Below are 21,943 nucleotides of genomic sequence, written 5' to 3' on the forward strand. Positions count from 1 at the left end.
CTTACCGGTAACTCAGTATTTCACATTTTAAACTATGAAGACACTACATAATTAGATGCTCTGCGGCTGCAGTTTTTGAGCAATGTAGGTACAGCAATGGAAATCCTGTGTGCAAAGAAAGATGTGGAAGACAGAGCAGAACTTGATCAGCAGGAGGAATGTTTTCAGGTATTTTTGGTTTGTTTTCCTTTTTAGTTAATTCAGGGCTGTGAATTACACTGTGAATTCCAGCCCTGCCTTGTTGGAAAGCTGAAGACTGAACCATGACATAAACTGGGAACCAAGATGATAAAACTAGCCAGCAAAAAAAGTTGATAGTGGCCAGTCCATGCTTACGTTCCAAAGAAAACTGAATGGAGAAAAGATGAATAAGCAACAGTGATCACATCAAGAATCTGATATTTACATTCCTTTCTTAGGTAATAGTTGTATGCTGTGGACAGAATGCAGAATTTTGTTTTGACTTAGATTTTTTTCTTAGTTGTTTTTTTTTTTCATCTTGGCAATAAACCTTTAAGTAACTGAAAGCAGAATTGCTATCTTAACTTCTAATTTTCTCTTCCAAAGAGAACACTGGTATTCTGGTTGGAAAAGATCCCTTAATGACCTTGTAAATTAAAGGATAATTACCATGTACTTAAATAGTGCATAATTACAATGTTATTAAGCAAAGAATTATTAAGCAAAATTCCAAAGAGTTAATCAAAGATAGAGACATATACCTCAGCCACACCCTCAAGAAATGATGTTCCTTAACTTTTTAGCATCTAATGCTGAAAGTGCAAATTCCTTCTAGTGGTACAGAGTGCCGGTACTGGTGTTCCCATGCGCCATCTTCACCAACCTTTCCATTTTATAGGTGACAACTACATGCACAAAATGGACATGGAGGGTTTTAGGTGCTAGTTTGCAGACACTAGTCTACAAACCCTAGACCATACCCATTTTGCAGCAATAATGAAAACATGCTCAAAACATTGAGAGGCTTCAAACTTTTTTCACAGGGGAAGATGAGAAAAAAAAGTAGATTTCAATTATGAGCAGAGGATAGGAAAAACCCAAATAGTAAATCCCAGTAAGTTTCATGTAAGTGGTACTTAATTCTCCACACTAATTTAGCAGTGCAAGTCGGACTGCAGAGAGCAGAGCTACAATACAGTCAACTGGAGATTGGTATAAAAACGAGAAAACCAAATCCAGTCTGTTGGAGAGTCAACTGGAGATTGGTATAAACGAGAAAACCAAATCCAGTCTGTTGGAAATACCACCCTTATAGTCACTTTGAAGGGGCAGTATTTTTAAACACGGAAATACTTTACAAGCATAGAGTTACACAGACAGATGAAAAAGTTCTGTTCTTTCCATTTATACAAAACAAAAATACCACACAAAAGTAGAAGCAGAACGGGCAAGTGAATTGCCCAAGCTCCCATGGTGAATCCAGGCTCAGGAGCTCCTGACCAACATTTCCATGTACAGATAATTAAACCCATCTTTCAGATTCTGGCACAAACCTTCAGAATTGGCTCTCTATTGTTTCTAGTCTGCTGGTCATTAAAATTCACTAGCACCTTCTAGGCTTAGTTGCAGTAAAGACTTTGACAGAGAAATTTTATCTCTACAAAATCTCCTTCCCTTCGCAGTTCAATACCGGTGCAGTTTAGTGCTCCAGGATTACTCACTTCACTTGGGCCTCAGCTTGCATGAAGATGAACTCCCACTTTCTTGCAAATGCTCTCTGAAGTCTTGCTAAGTTTTCCTGACAAAAGATGAAAATAGTAAGAACAATTCATCCCTGTAATTATAACAACTGCTTAAGCACAGTTAGCATGGCGGTTTATTTTACTCCTTTTTTTTTTTTCAAGCTGGAAGACTCAAGACACAGAAGTCTGTTGGTTTCAGATGAACTATCTTGCAGGCAAAGCAAGGTTATAACACATCCTTTCAGGCTGCAGCCCCATAGCTGCAGCCAAGAAGGCCCTGTCAGGGAGAAGTAATGGAGTGTGATGAAGACAGCCTGAGCTCTACTATGAAAATAATGATGCACTTGTTCCCAAAAGATAACATTGAGAAGCTTTGTGAAGCTGACGACTTTCATTTCTGATAGCAGATGGCTGCCACCTGCATGTTTCCCTCTCATCCCCACTTTCCCTTCCTCCCCCCACTGCTCTCTTCTCTTCAGGCTTTTGCAAAGGTGCAAAGCCTGAGCACCCCTTGCTTTGCTCAGCCCTGAGAGCATTACGCAGCTGCACAGCACTGAAGGCTGGGGATTGCCAGGATGATTCATAAAAGGAAATAGCTTGTTTGTCTGAACATTGAACACTGTCTGAACACTGAACATGGCTAACTGCAAAGACTGGGTCCAGATGCAGCCTTGCTCTACATCTGAAGTAAGAGCTCTGGTCCAGACCCATTACAGAGAGCAAAAAAAAGGTGGATGTGACTTCATCACAGCTCAAGGTCAAACTTGGGACATGACCAGAATTTCAGGCTCAAATGGCACCCCGACGTCACATATCCACACCCACCCTGACAAGGAGGCCTACGAGACCGTTAACCTGACGTTCTTCTCCATTACAGCTGGTTCAACTGTTGCAAATTTTCATTGAAATGAACACTATTAGTTCTACGGCTGTTCTTTTTACAGCTATTCCCTTTATTTCAAGGAAGTGCTTAAGTGCATGCATTTCAATGCTAGAATAAATCTTCCTATTATTTACTTTAAACTCTTGTATAACACAAGGCATAAAGCTTGGCGCTGTTACCACCAAGTCCATGTAAGAGTTTCAGTCCGTACACACGGAAGAAAACAGTTAAGCAAATGATTTACAGCTGTGCTGAACTGCGATGATTTCCTTAACTGTGGTTACAAGGAAGAACTACTTGTAATTATCTGCAAAAACAATTTTTTGTGGGTTTCTTTTTTTTTCACTTTATTTTAAATTATGTTCACATGTGCCCTCTGGAGTAAATACGCTGAAGCCAATGAAACATCACCAATTGATGCAATATTTGAATCATGCTTATGTTTGGCCAATTATAAACAAAATTGAATGCAATTATGCAAGCTTAATCATATCATCAAGACCCTTGCTCTACCAGTATAAATGTGGTAGAATGCTGCAAGCAGAACCTAAAAATGAGAAGATGTCCCCTGAGATGCTTTGTAGAGATTCTCTTTGGAAACTCCAGCTCAGTGCTGATGCCTACGGAGAAGCATTCTCACACTACATCTCCAGAAATGTGTACTAAATACACAGGGCTCCTTCCCACTCCTGTAAGCCTGTTTCTCTCACTTGTGCTCAGCTTACATCTCCATTGCTGGATCTGCTTCAGCTCCCCTAATGACTAGGAAGAGTCGGTGCCATTCTTATCTGATTGTCTCTAATTAAGAGAGCAAAGTTTGAACGCAGAAGCAATCTCTAATTGTGCAATGCAATATTCACAAGAAAAATGAGAGACTGCCAAGACCTAATTATTTGCCATCACTGGAGCATTGCTACTCTCAGTAGAAAACGATGTGCAAAAGTACTTAGCCATAGCCTCGCTGCATGTGTGTGGGAGCGTGTGCGCTGCTGAACAGCCTTTTGTTGCTTTATGATAGATCTTTAGAGTACTTGCAGCTAATTGGTTGGCTGTGAGCAATTTTAATGGTTTTAATAATGAAATCAACAATACGCAGAAGAGAAAACTCAGCAAAAGGATGTGTAAGCGCATGCAGATTATTATATTCCTTCCTTTATGCCTGTACTTCAAGATTAGAACTCCTGGCAACTCTGGATGCATTTCCAGGGTGGACTAGACAAGTGGCAATTTTTGCATGCTCTTCACTGAAAGGACCAAATGGCATGTATATACATACATGTGCTCAAAAGTCCCAAAATGTAGAAGGTAAGGAAGAAGGAAAAAGTCCATTCTTGGAAAAAACCCTAATATATATGTGACAAAAATGTTTTCATTGTAATAAACATGAGCACAGAAGTCCGCTAGAACCAGCTTTGTTAACAAACCCTCCAATGAAAAACTCCATATTTAAAATTCAGCTGTTACACTGTTGAGCTAGTAAACAAAAAAAAAAGTCAGTATGATAGAAAGAAAAGTTCAGCTGGTCAGCGCATTACACTGCTGGCATTCAAAGAAACTCACACCAGCCCTGCCCCTCCTGCCTCCATCTTCCCACTCCTCTCCACCCAAACCCTGCACAATCTGAAGCCAAGGTTGGGGATATTTTTACGGATAATCATTTCATAACACACCCTGAATAAGCTTGAGTAATAGTTTTTATATGGCATATTGAAAACAGTCCAAGTCTAATACCTGAAAACTTTCCGTTTAAGGCCCGCAACTAGATGGGTTGTTGGCAATTTAATTGCCCAATAATGCACCTGAAAGCCATCATTTCGTGTGTTAATATCTGCTATATCAACCAGAAACTGTTAACTGGAAAGAGGAAACCAATGTAAACTTCTGTGAAATTTCCCCGATCTTGGAGGGCTGGCTATACAGCAGATGCTTTAATTTCAGATGTTGCAAAGCCAGGGATATTCCCCAATCATATTTGTGGTGTTCTCTCCAGATCAACCTCCACACAATTCTGACAACTGAAAAAAAAGACACAGTAAAGGCTGACCCCAAAGCACAAAATGGCAGCATTCAATTGGCAAGCAAAGCTCTCCCCACACCCTCCAGCTTTAAACTCTAGCAGCAGTGTACCTACGGCTTCATAATCTGCCAGCTCCAGCCTAGCTTTGTTCTGCATGGTCCGTTTGCAAAGGTAGATGGCTAAAGGGAGAAACAGAATGGAAAACAATTACAGACAGATTATTAGTACTAGTTCTTAAAAAAGAAAAAAGTGCTTCATGCACTGTTCATTCTCATCGAAAGCAACACAAAGCAAGGAATGAGAAGGCTGAATACCCAGCTGATATTACCCACTAGTAATCTCAGGGGCCTTAAACATCTGGGACATCTCATTTAAAAGTGCTCAGAGTAGATGCCAGGACCTAACAAGATGTCTGAGAAAGGCACAATTGCTTCTGGGGCTGGTAAAAGATTTAGCATTAGCAACCTGTTCCCCTCAGCACTTTGGGAATATGCCTGCCAAAGTGAGCAGTCCTGCACTTCTCTTCTCCTTTTGTTTAAAAAAAAAAAAAAAAAAAATCCAGGATATTGAAATGGAAAGAGAAATATGGGCCAGAGCTTAAAGGTATGATCTGAGCATTTTTTCGTATGCTTCATCCACTTACTCTACACATTTCAAATGGTTAAGTAAAGCCTTCTCACATTTCACCATAGGCAGACACTGCAGAAACTGATGTGGTTTGGGATTCTGAGGGACACGATGAGCCCAGCGCACAACACCAAACGAGTCCCAGGCTGCTTTCGGGGAAAGCCTCAGCTGGACTGCTAGCTCACCCTATTTCCATTACAGGCTGAAACACAAGGTCCCCAGCACACCCTGGCTATACAGTCAGGTGTGAACTACGTAAGAGAGGTCCAGTGCTCTCATTTTGGGATGGATCTAGGTGTGAATTTTACAGCTTGTGTTTTGCCCTTTCTCACGCTGCAGGGCCAGGTACTTTTTGTCCAACAGCGCACCAAACTGGAGCGGGGCAGAAGGCAAAGCATCATCTACATAAAAATGCAACAAATCTTTTCGAGAAAATGTCAGCTTTTCTTTGAAAACCACAGGACTTTGGTTTCCAGATAAATACAATTTTCTGACACCTTCATAAATGTTTTCCATTGGAAACCTATTCTATTTAAAAATACATGTAAAAAACAGTGCTACTCATCTAATTCTATTCTATGCTATTCCTACAATTTTAACCTTCATATAATGAGCCAATATTATGCATCTTAACCAGAGCTGATCAGTTCATGTATATTTATATTTATACATCTCAAGAGCAGTTTCATCTGTAAGCCATTTACAACACCAAATAAAGTGAGAGTCAGTCATCTCACAGTATTTCTTCACGCTAGGCAGTGACCTTGCCATCAGCAAGTTAGTTCCTGTCCTGTGAGTGGATCCACGCAAATAGAAAAAGTATGAAGAGCTGCTGGGATTTCAGTTTTATTTGGGTCTACTGCTAGTTTGGGATTAATTCCTGGGAAGACTCCATCTGTACAGACCTCTGATATGCAAAGGCTGATTATAAGCATATGTTAGAGATTTCTGGGACAGATGAAAATCTGTCACTACAGGACTCAGAGCTAATGCAGTTGCAGCTTGCCCAGCTGTGGGTCAGCTCATATAGGGCTTCATTTCCACTCAATGCCCTTGCAGCACAATAATCTGACTGCAAAACCAGTTATTTATCAGATATTATAGGAAAAAACAGAACTTCCCTCTCCAGATTGTTATTCTGATATTTACAGAATACATATTTGGCACAGTTCAGACAGTTATATATGGTGACTGTAAAATCTGGAAATTATTTTGCATATAATGAACAGCATCATGTTTCCTCCTAAGCAGTTCCCTCATCGGGATCACATAAGTCTGTGCTAGCTTTCCTGCAGATGAGGACTGCAAATGAACTATTATATGACAGACACCATTGCAGGCTACTTCTCCACCCCAGCAAATGATTTCCAGAATCCATAATGATGAGTAATTATTGCCGGGGAAAGAAAAAAACCTGATTATTCAGGGAGGAGTTCTAAACTGATCTTAGATTATGAGATATTTCAAAAGAAGCACTTCCAGAAGCTCCTGTTTTATGAGCACACACACGGATTCACTTCCTTTTCCAATGCCACACCAGGACGCAACAATTGATTTTATCATTTAACCATGAAAGAAGTGCAGTTCTGGAAGAGACAGCAACATTGCATGCAGACAGCTAAAGATAACACCACTAACATATTTTCTTTATGTATTATCACTGTCTACAGGCACTCACATGTGTAACGCACCATGTTGCAGTTTAGTAGCTCATAAACCATGCTCAGCCTTCTCTTTTTTACCAGCTATCAGCTGGCAATCTTAAAAAAAACGGGAAAAGTAAGTCTGATGTCATGTATCAGAGAACTTTAACTATGGGTTGCCATCAGTTATATACTGGTTTATTGATCAGCCAGATGAGTGCCCAGATGAGGTAACTTTTTATTGATCAACATATCAGATCCAGCTACAGATCAGAGTATGTTCTCTCACAAAAGCAATATTGGTATTATTTAAGATTCCCAAGCAGCAGTATTCTGCTTGCCATAAATCCTGCCGAAACGAACAGAGCTATGGGAGAATGAAGGTAACCCTGGCCTAGCTTGACAGCTACAGCTCTATGGGCTTGAGACACCCTGGGATTTCACTTCACGTATTTGAGACAGGCACAAATCTGCCTCTGGTGCTGCAGCAGATGAGGAACTCTGCTGATGAAGGGTTTAGACAGCCAACAGTAATTATTTTAAGGACAATTTTTTCCATCACAAACTTTCTGTACTAACTTTCTACAATGAAATAATTATACTCTCACCATAATCTGTGTTTTCTGGTTCCCAGCAGTTTGAAGGCCAAAAGTACGGTGCCTAAGAAACAATATAGGCATTTTTGTAATTTAAGAGATGAAGAACAATTCAGATGCAGAAAAACATTACAAGTACAGAAAGAAGAATCACAAAGTCTATGGCCCAGTCTCTGCCCTCAGGGGAAACACTGCCACAGATCTCAGTAAAAGTGAAGAAATTTTCCAGGAAGGTATCACCTTTAACATTCCTCACAGCAGGTAAACAGAGATGCTGTAACACAAGCATCTCTTGAGAAGGATGTCCAGTATGTCCAGTATCCTGATGACATTTTAGACACTGTTGCCATCTCATCTGAATGTGGACCTCTTACCCTCTATCCCCAGAACCTCCTCTTTCCCCAGGAACTCACAAGCACCCTGATTTTTTTTTTTTTTTTAAAGGAGCATAAGAAACCTCTTGGCCTTTTATATATGCTACACACCACTTGTTTTTTTGGAGCAACTACCAGTGTGGTTGGCAGCCTACAAAACAATTTACTTTTTAAATATAACAGATGGCAGAGGTCAAAACTCAGCTGATTAGAGGCATTCTGAAAACAGAAGTCTTGCTAAGCTTACTGCTTTTGTTTTCTATCCAAGTCTGCATATTGCAGTTGCTACAATTAATTACAAGGTATTACCTACATGTGGCTGTATTTCAGTTTTAACATGAATGAAAAATAACGTCCCTGTGTTCACACAAATTACAGAACACTGTTTTGCATTACTGATGTAATGCCACAAATGGGCATAGGACATTACACACACAAAGACTATTCCTTGCACCAAAGTACAGTGAGAAAACATGGAGGGATCAAACAATACAGGGTTCAATACTCCTCACTGATACGTATCTTAAGAACTTCCAGAGATGATGAGCTCCTGTTAAAGGAGGGACTGATGTTGAGGTAGAAAATGGCAAGAGGAGAGTAATGGAAAAGGAAAGTTATTCTATCAGGTTATTTTTGCAGAAAATGGCTGAGCAGAACTGTTGCAGGAAATGACAACAGGCAAAGAATAAGCAAAAGTTGTAGGAAAAGATAAGGGAAAGAAAAGTCAATAAGCAGTCAAGACAATTTGATGATGTGGTTTACACAGGCTTAAAATAAGGAAAATAAATTAAATGATACTCTGCTTTTGAAATCTAGCTCCTGAGAGCTGCAGAGGACAACTTCTCATGGTGTCATTCTTTTAAAATATAGAGAAATACAACTAAATGGGCAGTCAGTATTATCCCTGCTTCTGTCAAGTCTTGCATGACAGGAAGGGCAAGACTTTCAGAAAAGCAAGGGAACTATCGTGAAAAATCTTAGCCTGAATGATGCCAGGTAACCAGAAGGTGGGGTGAGATAAGGGGAGGTCTGTGGCCTCCTGGGCTTCTTTGTTCACCATGCCACTGGTCTCATATGATAACACAATACCACATTAGCAGTAGGACAGTGAGCATGAGCAGCAGCAACATCAGATGCAAAGAGGAGAACAGGCTTTTCAAATGAAAACTAAATAAGAGAAAACAAATGTAAAGGAGGAACAGAAGGGTGAACAGAAGAGAGGTCACAGGAAAGATACGGGAGCTGGCTGAGATCATGCAACAGAGAAACACAAATTCAGCCAGCAGGATTAGGCAGTAGGACTCCAGGTTTGAACTTATTGCCTCTTTTAAAGTCATGCAATCTGTCCAAAAGGAGTTGTTGCAGCACAAGCACTCAGTTATCTAGGAGGTTGACAGCAGCAGTCTTTGGAAAGGGCATGGAACTCAAGCGCAGGATGCTTTAAAAATTCAACACATCTGGAAGCATAGGAACACTGGGGGATAGAGATGTCCCAGCTTAGGTGACTGCCAAGGTTACACATCCTCTGTAAAAGAGCCAAAGCCTGAAGCTTGCCCCATCCCACACCAATCTGTAACTGAGAGGATAAAAATTTGAATTTGCTGCTGTGCCAGAGCTTGAATGTCCAACTCCAAAGTTTGCCCTGGTCCACTTTGCACAGGAGGGTGGCTACTCAATTCTGTGCCAGGGTTAGAACCTGAAAGTAATTTTCTTTCTCCTGGTTTAGTTCAACTCTGAGTACAACAGCGTTGAAATCACATATCAAACATAATCACAGGACATGTCAGTTCATTTATGTAAAAACTGTGGTCAGAAAGTAGAAAAGAGTGATTTGGGATTCTAAAGCAGATCTTTTTGAAGGGACTTCATAACGTCCTAAGGCCTCTACCAAGCCTCAACCCCTGGCTTCACAGACCTAACGGGTGCTTAGGGATAAAGAGTGGGTGATTTCAGCAGTATTATTGCAAGGACAGCAGAAGGGGCCACAAAGAAGGCAGAGGGCTCACCAACCTGAAAACGATAGAACGTCCCATCATCTTTCAGGGTAAGAACATGGTCTGAGATCGGAAAGACATAACCCTGTGCAGCGATAAGACTTCCCAAGTGTATTGCTTCCCCTGTGAAAGAGAGAAAACAGCAGGGATGTGTCAGGAAGACAGGCACCGCACACTCCTCTGCTTTCAGCAGCGGCCCTGGCGATGGCTCACGCGAAGACCTGGTGCAGGCACGTGCCTCTGTACCCACACCGCATCCTTACGCCTTCCGACCAAACCGTGCAAAGCAGGAGAGCAGAAATCAGCCTTACAATACAGATGAAACACTGCTCAAATGTTTAACCTGCTGGTTTTATGTTTACAAAATGTCACACACCCGTTCAGCTCTATAGTCTGAAATTCAATTCAAAGCACATTATCTGCCACAGCTGACAAGAAGCCTGTTCCACCAGTGAACCTCACTTGCCTCTATCAAATCCGACAAACACCTGCAACATCAGGTCATTAGCAGCGTGTTTATTCATAAAGACAAATCCTGACACTGTAGCATTGCCTTTGTTAGAGGAAACAGTGCTGAGGTAAAGGGGAGCACGTATCCAACAACTGCCAGGGCAACCTTCACCACCGCAGAGGTACATTTGCACAGATTTTCAACCAATGTCAGCTGTCAAAAGCTGCATCAACTTTCTCAGAGTTGCAAAATACATATCAGCTGCTCATGTACCCCCAAGCAGATAGATAATAAAGCAGCTGTGTGCAGCTGAAATCCAGATTCATGAGAAGGGATGTGTGTATAGGGATGCCCTGGGCGAGACAACACTGCCCCTATCTCTGCTTTTATGTGGTGACAGTAGGTGGCAGAAACAAACTGGGAGGTGAGATGCTGGATTTTTTCCCTTTCCAGAAAAGGAAAAGAAACTTCTGGACCTGCAGATCTTTTCTTCCTCTTTTCCGAATAGTTCTTAACTGTGCCAAAACGATTTTGGTTTCTCTTCAGAGTGAACTATTTGGACTGGGCCCATACACTGATCACTGTTTACGGCTGATTATCCATTTATCTGTCTGCTGTGATAAACTAGCAGCCATCATCTGATCCCATGATGGTGTCTGTGTCATCCTTGGCCAGTATGTCCTGTCAGTCACGGCTACCTTTCTCCACATCATGAAACCTGTCACTGCCTTTGCCACTTAACCATACACATCCACCAACTTCCTTTCTAAGTCTGCGAACAACCTTAAAATCACTCAGGCTTTCTTAGGTAGCAACAATTTCACAGACAGGCTAAGACTCCTACAAAGTGCTTTCTGTGTGTTGTGGTGTAAGGCATTAGACTTAATTAAGATGTTGATTCTTATCGCTTTCCCTCCTCCTTCCCTCCAATGCTTAAATCAACCATGTTGTTCCACTGATATTTTAGACTGCAGCAAAATAGCATCTACTGTCTAATGGCACACACAATACAGATGGAGTATCTGTTCCTCCCCAGCTGTGGTCACCTTACCTGGATCCTCAATGCTGAGGTTCTTTATAAGCCACTGCACAATATCAGCACCTTAAAAAAAAAAAAAAAAAAGTGAAGAAAGCATTAAACACTGAGACCACAGGGTTTTAGAGCCCTAGAGAGAGATAACACTGAGATAGATACAATAGAACTGACACGAATTTTATTCCATTTTCCTCTTTTTCTTCACTGAGATTTCAGAATGTTTTTCCTTCTTGTGCCATACTGTAATTATATAGTTATTGACAGGTACTAAGTCCAAAGAAGTATTCTGAGTGATAGGAGCCTTGACATACTTTAAGTCAGATGCTACTCTAACGGTTCCATGTAACTTGTTCTCTCCCAGTTGTTTTGCTCTCACCTCAACATACAGAGAGTTACGTTTCTGCAAGCACTAACTAGGAAGGAGACGAAGGAGCTTCTACTGGCACCCTGCACCTGTAATGTCAAAGGCAATAATCTAAAAGTACAGAACGCGTTATCAGTCAAAAAAAGACAGAAGAAAGTCTCGCTTATGTCAAAGACAAGCAATGTCTTGGAGAAGGAAGAGGGATTCAGCGTGCCTGTAACCAAGCCACTGTTGAGCTGTCACCTGCTAGTGATCGCACCAGCAGCACCATGGCCAGGAGCAGGGAAGGCCCATCAAGGCCCATCAAGTAGTTTATTAGGTTTTCAGGGCCTATCAAGTACTACAAAGCTTTTTGCTATCTTATAAACAGCTTAAAGATCTCTAGGATTGATCCTCTCTATGTATACAACCTCTCTGTTGCTCACATGGAAATCACAGAAGTGGAAAACTTGTCGCTGTTCAGTACAAGCTAAGGCCTTTTATCAAAATACACCACGACAGGGCAGCAAAATTTAGTTAATCCCCATACTCAGAAAGTTAAGCTTAAAATGAAACATAACGGTGTGTACAAGCCAGCTAACACGACTTGTCCAAAGTCAAAGGCAATCAGCAAGGGCACTTGGAGGCAATTTAGCAAGTCCATGCCAAGTTATGGCAGCTTGCTGCACAACCTAACGATGCCATGTCTGGATGCAGACACACCACCAAGCCCTTCTCGGCGTACAGTCAATTTGTTGAGAAGTATTTGCATTCGCATACAGTAGGCTAATAGCCCCGGAAATACCTAGTGCTATGCTTGGTGATATATCAGCTGAAGATAGCCTACAAAAAGGAACTGATCTCCCGCATGGTTCAGGCTTACTAAACAAACCCTGGAGGATCCCATGTACATGGAGCACTTCTGAGTTCAGACATGGTGGGTACTTCAAGAAACAGCATAACCCACACGATGCCTGTTCCAGAAAAGATCCGAAGAACATTTTGCTTTCCACAGGCCCAGAGCATCCCCACACCCTCAACAAATCTTACATACAACGAAGGCCAGGAGTCACAAGTATGATGTGCCACAGAGAGAGAAACAGGCACCGCTAGTGTGCCAGGTCCCTGCAATGTCTTCAGGTCTGAGTGACTCTCCCATACAGGTGAAATTCCCACTAGAAATGTGGGCTCTACTCCACACAGAAGGGGACGACAGCTCCCGCTCCCCCCGACAATGCAAGCTGACCCACGACTCCGCAAGGAGCACCAGTAAATCGTCTCCAGTCAGGCTTCAGCGGCGAGCAGGAATATGGACCTGACCTCCCTCCTCCCCCACCCAAGGCAAGTGAAACAGCTTGTCCCTCGCAGGCAATCAGCAGAGCTCCTTCCTGAAGATCAGGGAAGCATCTGCTTTCGCTTAAATACTGGGCAAACAGATGTGACCAACAAGCAGCAGCTGGGCGCTGTCTCAATTTGCCTTGCTGGTATAAACAAACCAGATACTAAAGGACCGATCTCAGAAGCTTGTATTCTCAGCTGTATAGTCACTCTCCATACCTCCCAACTCCACCTAAGAGCAGTTTAAGTTGCCACTATCCTATTTGGAAAGTTATTCCAACCCCCTTTTTTTCCTTTTTTTTTTTTTTTGATAGATAGAACTCTTTTTGTAACTTCCCAGCGTAATTTTATTAATATGCAATTTATATGCATTTGATATCATACCTGTATTATCATTTAACGGAAATAATTATTCTTCTTCCTTGATAGTTCCTCCTGAGTGTTTCTACAGAGGGCTGACATATTGCCTCCCTACCTCCATTTCACTAAACCAACGAAACTCTTTTAATCTCCTCTTAAGATGGTCTCTCCCTTTACTTTACCATTCAGTAACTCTTCAAATTTAAGTTCCGTTTCTATGCACTGGCGTCACCAGAACTGCAGGCAGTACCTTGCAGAACGTCTAACCAATGCCTCTGGCAATGGTGCCAGCACTCTCCTGCCTCTACTGAAACAAGCTTGCCAGATGTATCCTAAAGTCACATCATTTTTCGGAGGGGTCCAAAACTACTTGCTAGATGAGAACACAACTAGTGAACAGTCCTAGCTGAATAACATATGGGGAGAATGTTCAGAGCCAGTAACTGTTGTTTTGACAAGTTTGTTAATAAAATACCCTATTTTATAAACACGGATGTTCCCTTTTGCCTTTTACAAAACAAAAATACCCTAAAGATAGACAAAACATTTGAGGTTAGAAAACCATTTCAAGAAGACTCAAACTGAAGTGCTTCTGTATTGTTAGAAACAAAACAAAACCTCACAAAATGCTGTCTTTGTTCAAGCTAAACCAGAATCTTTCCTGGGTTTTCTGTTCATCCCCCAGACTAAAAAGTCCACTATTTCTCCTGATTTTGGTCTCAGACTACAAGCTTGCAGTGATCTCTTAGGCATCTTATTGCCAAGTGACGTGACAGTGGTATCTGAAAATCATCTAGAGTAGTGCATTGCTTTGCTCAAGGGAGATGAAGTGCATTCTGCATGATCCCTTTCCAGATATACAGGAATACTTAATGCAGGATTAAGTTTCACTCCATTTTTACATAGAATGATCATGTCCCCAGCTCTACACCTCTTTTGAGGAATCTATTCAATTTTCATCAAACTATAATGAAAAATTCAAGTAATGCTGAAAGCTGGTTCCCCAGTCTTTCTTCCCACTGTTATTAAGATTAAAAAAGAAAGGTTTAAAGGGGCAAGTAAACTGAAGGCACCAACTCAACCAGAATTCCTGTGATCAGCCACTCTGGAATATAAGCAACTCTTGAGATCAGAAATTTTAATTTGTCTCTGCTAAAAACATGAAGTCATTCCTGAATGTTGCCAAGAGCCTAGAAGATTTTATAGCTGTTCTCCAGTTGTCCTGAGGCAGACAGATTATCTTTCTGCTGAGTTTGCTGAACCATTATTTATCACCTGCCAAGACTGATTACTCACCCTCGGGACAATGACAAGTCTTTCCTTCCTCTGTTAATTACTGTCATCATTAATAGCCATGTCACTAATTAATATTCAATCATAATGAAAACTCTTTACTGCCATCTCCCACAACACCTTCAATTTTTAGGATAACACTCACACTTTGGCTTTGCCTCTACTTGTGGCTGTTTCTATCACTGCAAGCTACTTTTGTCCACCCAGAAATACTACTTACGCCCTTCCTCAAATGAGAAAATTCAGATTTATCCTTATAAGACACGGCGAAGATTTGAGTGAATCCTTTACGAGACTCTCCTCTGACAGACCAAGACACAGATTCCTTTATCTCTAAGTTCTCCAGAAAAGTTCATTTTAACCTCTCCTGTAGGTTAAGCCCGACAGACAGTCCTCAGATAACTCACCTTCCCAAAAAGATCTTTTCTGGCTGATTTTCAGATTCCACATTTCACAAGCTCTTTCAGAGGACACCCAAGGGAAACCCTTGACCCTGACATGTTTCCACTAAACACTAACAGGGCATTTGAGATCTTCTGAAAACAAAGAGTTGGCTGTGTTTTCATAATATAAAGTATTGCTGGATCCAGGTAGCAGAATGACTCCCATCTCCTCTATGCTCCTCTCCATACATCTACATTTCCTCTGAGTCAGTATGCTCAGTTCAAGGTTAGTCAACAGCCTGTGAACATCTATTTCCTCCTCACCTATAATGAAATATATCTTTTTGCTTTAGGCTCTTCTTTGAAGCTGAAGTAGATTAAGTTGCTTAATACCAACAGAATAGCTGTATTTCTATGTGCAAACAGATTCACAATGACCATTTATCCAGCTACGTGGTTTAGAGACAGACTAGCAGTTTTATATTTCTTGCCATTTTCTCCATTTTCTGTTCGGCCTCAGTGATCCCATAATAGTAGCGAGTGTTCTCAGAAGGCCATTGCCTGTCAACATGACAAATGAGTGGCCAGCCATGAAAAGATAAATTAAAAAAAAGTTCACAAGGTGTGAGGCCATCGGCAAGATGCAGTTAATAAGATGAGTCACCACCACTATATTTGATGCCTTTTATACTCAACCTAAGTTGTTCTACCTCTTCCAGAAAATCCAGGAGTTACTTGGAAAATGTAGAGCCATCTATAATGAGATTCGCCCATCTTCCACGCACTATGTGAAATGGCAAAGGTGGACAGAACGACGTACCCTCCCCTCCAGCAATTTCTAAAGATCTGCTGCTTGGAGCGGAGACTGTGCCACGGGTTCTGGGCAAAGGAGCCAGGACCACTGGGGTCTGCCTGTCATCCCGTGGACTGGGCATGTCCCTGACAAGGCGTACATACGTACGAACACACACACACATGTGCATACAAATAAAAAAATACAAGAGTATTTCTGAAACTTCAGCAAACGTGCACCTTTGTGTTTCTTTTTATGCCTGATAAGACAACTGCATTTTTTGCTGAGTATTCTGAGATGGCAGAGCTGGCAGTATTCTGACCAGTAGAGCTCCACAGTGATTTGACACGGGACATCTCGTGTTACCCAGGTGTGGCATCAGTGACCAAGGACTAAAGTCTGTCCTTTCTCATGGCAGTTGCTAAGCTGAGCCCTGATCACTGGATGCCATCCAGCAACTACAGCCGATGAGGTGGGATGCTTTGGATCTCAGATTGTTCACAGCCTCATGTTGCACTGACAAATACTAACACTGAAGAAAGTAAGGTCTTAAAAAAAAAATTTAAAAATACTGATCATGTTACGAAAGAATGTGTCATATATACACGTCTACAGGAAGAGACGTAAGATTGCTTGGTTATTTCCTGTCTTTTTACAGTGTTAGTGTAGCCCTAATATTCTCTGAACATATTTTAATGATTTAAAAAAAAAATTAAATATTTTTGCATAGTAGGGCTTTTTTTTTTTATTTTACAAAAGGAATACAAAAGATGTGAAATGTTCAGCTCCTTCCTAGACCTTATCTACACACTTCATGACAAACAAGCTATGTGCCTCCCCTCTATTGTCAGTCACCTCCAAACTCAAGGTCCAGACAGTCTTTTCATGCAAGGGTGAAAGTGTGTTCTCCTTCCTGTCACTTCATTCTTCAAAACAGATGAACTCATTTTAGCACCAAATTTTCCACGCAATTTGCTCCTGAACTCAGACCAATCTTTAAATATTTCTATCAAAAAAGCAAGATTGGAAAAAAAAAACCCCACAAGCAGTCACAATGACATAAAAATACATGCATAGGTGTATGAGCAGCCACTCAAGCTGCCAATCACAGCAATCACACTATTAAATGGAAATAACGTGGTTTGGTCCCTCCCCAAACAGCACTGGGTCCTTGGTAAATCCAGGACAAAAAGGTTAATTAATTATCCCCACTTTTACCACCGGGCTTGCAAAAATAAACAAATGAACACCACCCATGATAAAGGGCAAAACAATTTCACACAAAATTTCTCAGGGCCTCCAGCACTCCCTGCTACTATTTTTCTTACACAGAGCCCTCCACTGACTCCCACAGTGATTTCAGCTAGGTTGGAAGTATAGACTCCTGCTCACAGTCGGGATTTAATGCAAAGTGCCAGTTTTTATGGTAGGGAAAAAAAAAATTAGAAAGAAATATCTAGGTCCCTCCCTAGTATCGTGTTACAAATATTGGGAAAGCACTTTCTAGAATTTGCCTACAATAAGAACATAAATAAATACCAATGCCAACGAAAAAAAAAAATCTCAGCAGTTGACTCAGAAAATGTGGTAATTGCAGCTCTCCTCCATCAGCATGTGGTAATTGCACCACTCAGTGTCGGCAAGGAGCATCATCAAAGCTACAACAGCTTAGAGCTTCTAGCAATAGCAATTTTTCTTTACGTTATATTCACTTTAAATCTTGTTTGTGAATTATTAACAATCATTAGCAGCAGGAGCGTTACCCCTTTTTGATCGAAGCTGCCCAAGTTTCTAAGGAGTCTTTTTGTTCATTGTAACTTTCAAGTGCTTGAATTTACAATTTACTTTTCCTGTAATACAAAATTTGAAAATACAATACTTTGTGTGAAGTAAGAATGATGCTTGGTGGGAAGATGGAAAGCAGCACATGGAGCTAAGTTGAGCGTGAACATTCCAGGATGATAAAACAATGACAAGGACCGAATATTTGTAAATTTAAAAATCTCTGATCCTCTGCCTTTTCCTGACAACAGCGTGGGTTATTTATCACAGTGTGTGGGCTGATATGACATTCCAACCATTTCTTCATCCCTCCTCTGTCTCCTTTACTAAGTGTTATCTACAGAAAGCTGTTCAGTATGCTTGCCCATTTATACCAAATGTCGCTATTTCAAGAGATGGGTCCCAAATAAATACTAATCACTGGGTTTTGTATGTTGCTTTTGAACTTGGGAAGTACGCTGTAACTCTGTTGCATGAGCGTCCATATTTGTGTGAACAAAATCATATGGGAATCTGATCACAGATTTATCGAAAGCCTATTAAAATAAACAACTCTGATGTTTGACTCATGCACGTTCTTGTCCCTGACACCAGGCCCAGAACCAAAATTAACAGCAAACCTATTAATAAATTCTTTCACAAAAGGGAGTAATGACCCAGGCCTGTGGCTGCACTGCAAGGTCTTGACAGACGCTTGTGGTGTTGGGAGAGTGACAGAAGATAACCTTCCCAGGAGAGAGAAAATGCCATGGGCTCCTGTGGTCATGGTGGGGAAAGCAGACGGGCAGCTGAGGGAACCGGCTCAGGGAACAAGACCAGGCAGAGGGCAACACACCGGAGCTGCAGAACTGCTTCTGTGCTGTAACTAGGAATTGAACGGGAATTTCTAGCAACCGAGTGCTAACAGGTTTGAAAATAGCTTACTTTGAAATAGCTTACAAAGTAACGGGCTGCAAATTCACAATTTAACCATCAGCACTGCAGTGTAAATTTGATCTTTGTCTCCAATACATATTTTACATGTAACGCACACACACAATCTCTCCTGCCTGCATTTTAAATATAGACGGATATGAAAGATGAAAGACAGAGATTTGGATTTGCGAAATCCAAATTCCTTGTGTACTTGCACCCTGTTAATAGCTCCTTCTTCTGAACTGCTATTTGGAGGGACTTTTGCTTTCTCATCAAATTGGCCCGGCTACCAAAGCGCACGTACCCGCTACGATGCAGACCTGTAGAGGGAGATTTTCACTAGGCAGGAATCAATAAATGATCAGACATGACAGCGCAGAGCTCTGTGTGGGCTAATTTACCCAGGTAACAAAGATAAATTAGATCGTAAGATCTCGGCGATATCACAGCCAGACTGCTTTCTTTACAATGCCGCCCATCTAAAAATAGTTCAGGTACCTTTACAAGGCGTGAAAGCAAGTAGCAGAAGACATACCAGAAGACAGGTTTCTGGCTTGCAATACCCTTCCATCAACAACACTTAAAAGCAGGCAGCCAGCGCTGAGGAGCAGAAGGATGCCACTAGCTGAGAGCCCTGGATTTAAAATGATTGCTCTACAGCGGTATCAGTAAGGCTGAGTTGGCAAACCTCTTAATGGAGGCAGAGTTAATCCCAGTGAGAGAGGTCTGCCAGCACAGCTTAAACCAGGTCCTCAACTGGAAAAAAAGCAGTACCAGCAAAAGGTCTTTTTCCAGTTGACCTGCACCAATATAAAGCATTCGGTGCTACGCCAGCCTCAGCCTTGTTCTCACTCTGCTTCGACAGAGCTGCGTCGTGTCGGCGTCGGCCCAGCCCTCGCACCCGACGCTCAGCACCTTCGACTGCTTACACACCGACGTTTGCTCGCGCTGAGACGCCAAGCAGCGGTCTTACCACAGGAGCAGCCACAATGATTTATTTGTGCTAAACATTCCTCACCTGCCTTGGAAGCCCTGAGCTGCTATCAGGTCTGGGCTACGTACAGACAGGCCTAGCATCAATAAGCATGCCGATAGACCCAAACACACACACACACACGCACACGCACGCGCGCGCTCCAGAACTCAGAATATACCATAACCCCTGCGCAATCCCCTCTGCCGTTGCGTTGCTTGACTGGAATTTGACCTGCTCTAAATTAGAGACATACTGCGCGACCTGCGCCCAAATCTTGTTCTCTCCTCAAATGCAACCCCAAACAAACTGCTGTTACTACTACAAGCACAGGAGGAAACTGCAAACCCAAAAAATTAACAATTCCACACTTTGCATCATGCAAACCTGTACCTGTTCCTCCTATAACACCCACAGAAGACGAGCTCGTTGCCCTGAGAGCCATTATAAAGTTATGCAAGAGGCAGGAAAATTGTACCTTGCGCTCCCAGCCTCCCAGCAGCAATAGTAACAACATTTCGTAGTAGCATCAGAAGTTACCTCCTTTCACAAATCACTGAGAACTGCAGACGTCTCCAGATGTACCTTTACACCTACAATTGATGATAAATTTACAGTTGCTTTTCAGGCTGCTCTGCCTTTGCATTACTCAGGCTACTGAAGTGGCTCGTATAGCTTAGCAGTTTGGCTCTCTGCCATATAGTAGTGTTTAGATGCTGTTCCTCACGCTGTCAAAATGATTCAGCAACAAAACAGCAAGGGAAGCAACTCCGAGCACTGCTGTGGAATCAGGGCTTTTGAAGATTCCAGAGTCAGATCTTGTTAGGGCTGAAACATTTTTACTGCTATGCAATTCATACACACAGTCTTTAAATCAAAGGCAATCTTCCTGACATTTCAATCATATATTAGTATTTTTAATAGCAAATTTTCTTCTCCAGGAAAGAGGAAGATCGATAAAACGTAGAAGTGACTGGTGTATTTCAGCATGTGACTATCAGGTCACTTCACTCCGTGTCCTCATTCACAAAGTGGGTTTCAAAGGCTGTCACATCAACGTCCTCCTTGCCCTCACCAGTGTTACAACAGTTTCCCTGGAAACGTGTAAATGTCACCGACTGGTGCAAGACAGTAAAGTGCTCTGAAAGCTGCAGCATTTTAATGATTTTGGCACAATATTTATTTACTAGGAGATCTGACCCTCTAGTCCTCACCTCTACGCCAGGTTCCTATGAATTTCCACCGTAATTCTGTTTGCAGAAGCACTCTATTTTTAAACCTCCTAAAGAGCTCTGGCCACAACAGATCTCTTTCACAAGGTCACACACTTCCATGTTAACTGCGGCAACATTATTGTCTGTGCTCTCTGTTACAGATAAGGATAATTAGCATCATCAAATTCTTTAAAAAACCAACTTCAACCTGACACGTTGCCACTCTTCTCCCTCTCATTCTTCAGAAAAGGTTGAGAACCACGCGCAGTGTTTGCGGTGATGCAGTAACACTCACATTACCTGGAAAGTGAAATAACCTGTAGCTCTTTTCCCTCCAGGAGTTCCTTGTCTTGAAAATGAAATAATCTGTATTGTACAGCTTTTTCCCCAAAATTTCAATCACGTATAACGCAGGGTGCACTGGAGTGCACTTGGCCTCACTGGATCTCTATACTGGTGCAGCAGTCAATCATGGACAATCCTCCAGCAGGATTAAGGTTGCACATACAATCTCTTTCAGCCAAGGGTAATGCCAGATGAATTATGATCATATAGCAATTGCTGACAATTTGCTTACTGCCATGCTAAACAAAGAGATAGTATTGGCACTAACACTAGAGGCCATATTTTAAATAGGGCTCCTTAAACCATGTGTTAAAGGTGCTTATACTGACAAAGAGCTGCTGATTTTGCTGGCAACAGCTCGTCCTGCCTTTCAGATTTGAGCAGAGATCTGCATCAGTGCGAATTTAATGATAACACTGAAACAATCAACAAGCACCAATCTGTTAATATTCATAATTAAGTAACAAGTTCAAAATAGGTAAATTATTTGTTCTTTTCTACATCTGATGGATGTCACAGGGCTGCGCATAGTAATAGAAGCAGTAAAAACAACAATCAATTCTCTTAAATACCTACATTTTAAAATTGCATTTCCTGTCTGGTAAAACCTTTAAGTTTATTTTACCAAATAACTTCTGAAAGTAAGATGCATTTTAAAAAGCTGAAAGTTGCAGTAAACAAATACCATTAAGTTTAAATAACTAAATCTACTGTCAAAACATTGTGTAGCTTAGAACTGCAAAGTATCTGTCTGTATGAATTCTAGAAAGCATTTTTGTTTCCATACTAAGACGGAGGGAATCTAATAAAGTATTTTCGTTTCTTTATCTTTTTTCCCCCTCCAAGAATTTGAAGACCAACATTTTATTTAACTCCTTTC

General features: G+C 41.5%; 1 protein-coding gene across 1 annotated transcript in view; it reads right to left on the minus strand.

Moving 5' to 3' along the window:
• Positions 1-11,959, minus strand: part of LOC104075960 (regulator of G-protein signaling 6) — a gene marked incomplete at its 3' end in the record, with an annotated part of 16,721 nt that extends 4,762 nt beyond the window's left edge. The window contains exons 1-6 of the mRNA XM_009576637.1: positions 11,932-11,959; positions 11,340-11,390; positions 9,854-9,960; positions 7,482-7,533; positions 4,718-4,782; positions 1,683-1,759 (exon numbers count right to left, since the gene is read on the minus strand). Coding sequence (XP_009574932.1) covers positions 1,683-1,759; positions 4,718-4,782; positions 7,482-7,533; positions 9,854-9,960; positions 11,340-11,390; positions 11,932-11,959 — 380 coding nt within the window. The remainder of the gene's footprint in view (positions 1-1,682; positions 1,760-4,717; positions 4,783-7,481; positions 7,534-9,853; positions 9,961-11,339; positions 11,391-11,931) is intronic.
• Between the last annotated feature and the right edge of the window lie 9,984 nt (positions 11,960-21,943).

Source organism: Fulmarus glacialis, unplaced genomic scaffold (genome assembly GCF_000690835.1).
Source record: "Fulmarus glacialis isolate BGI_N327 unplaced genomic scaffold, ASM69083v1 scaffold15324, whole genome shotgun sequence".
Lineage (NCBI taxonomy): Eukaryota > Metazoa > Chordata > Aves > Procellariiformes > Procellariidae > Fulmarus > Fulmarus glacialis.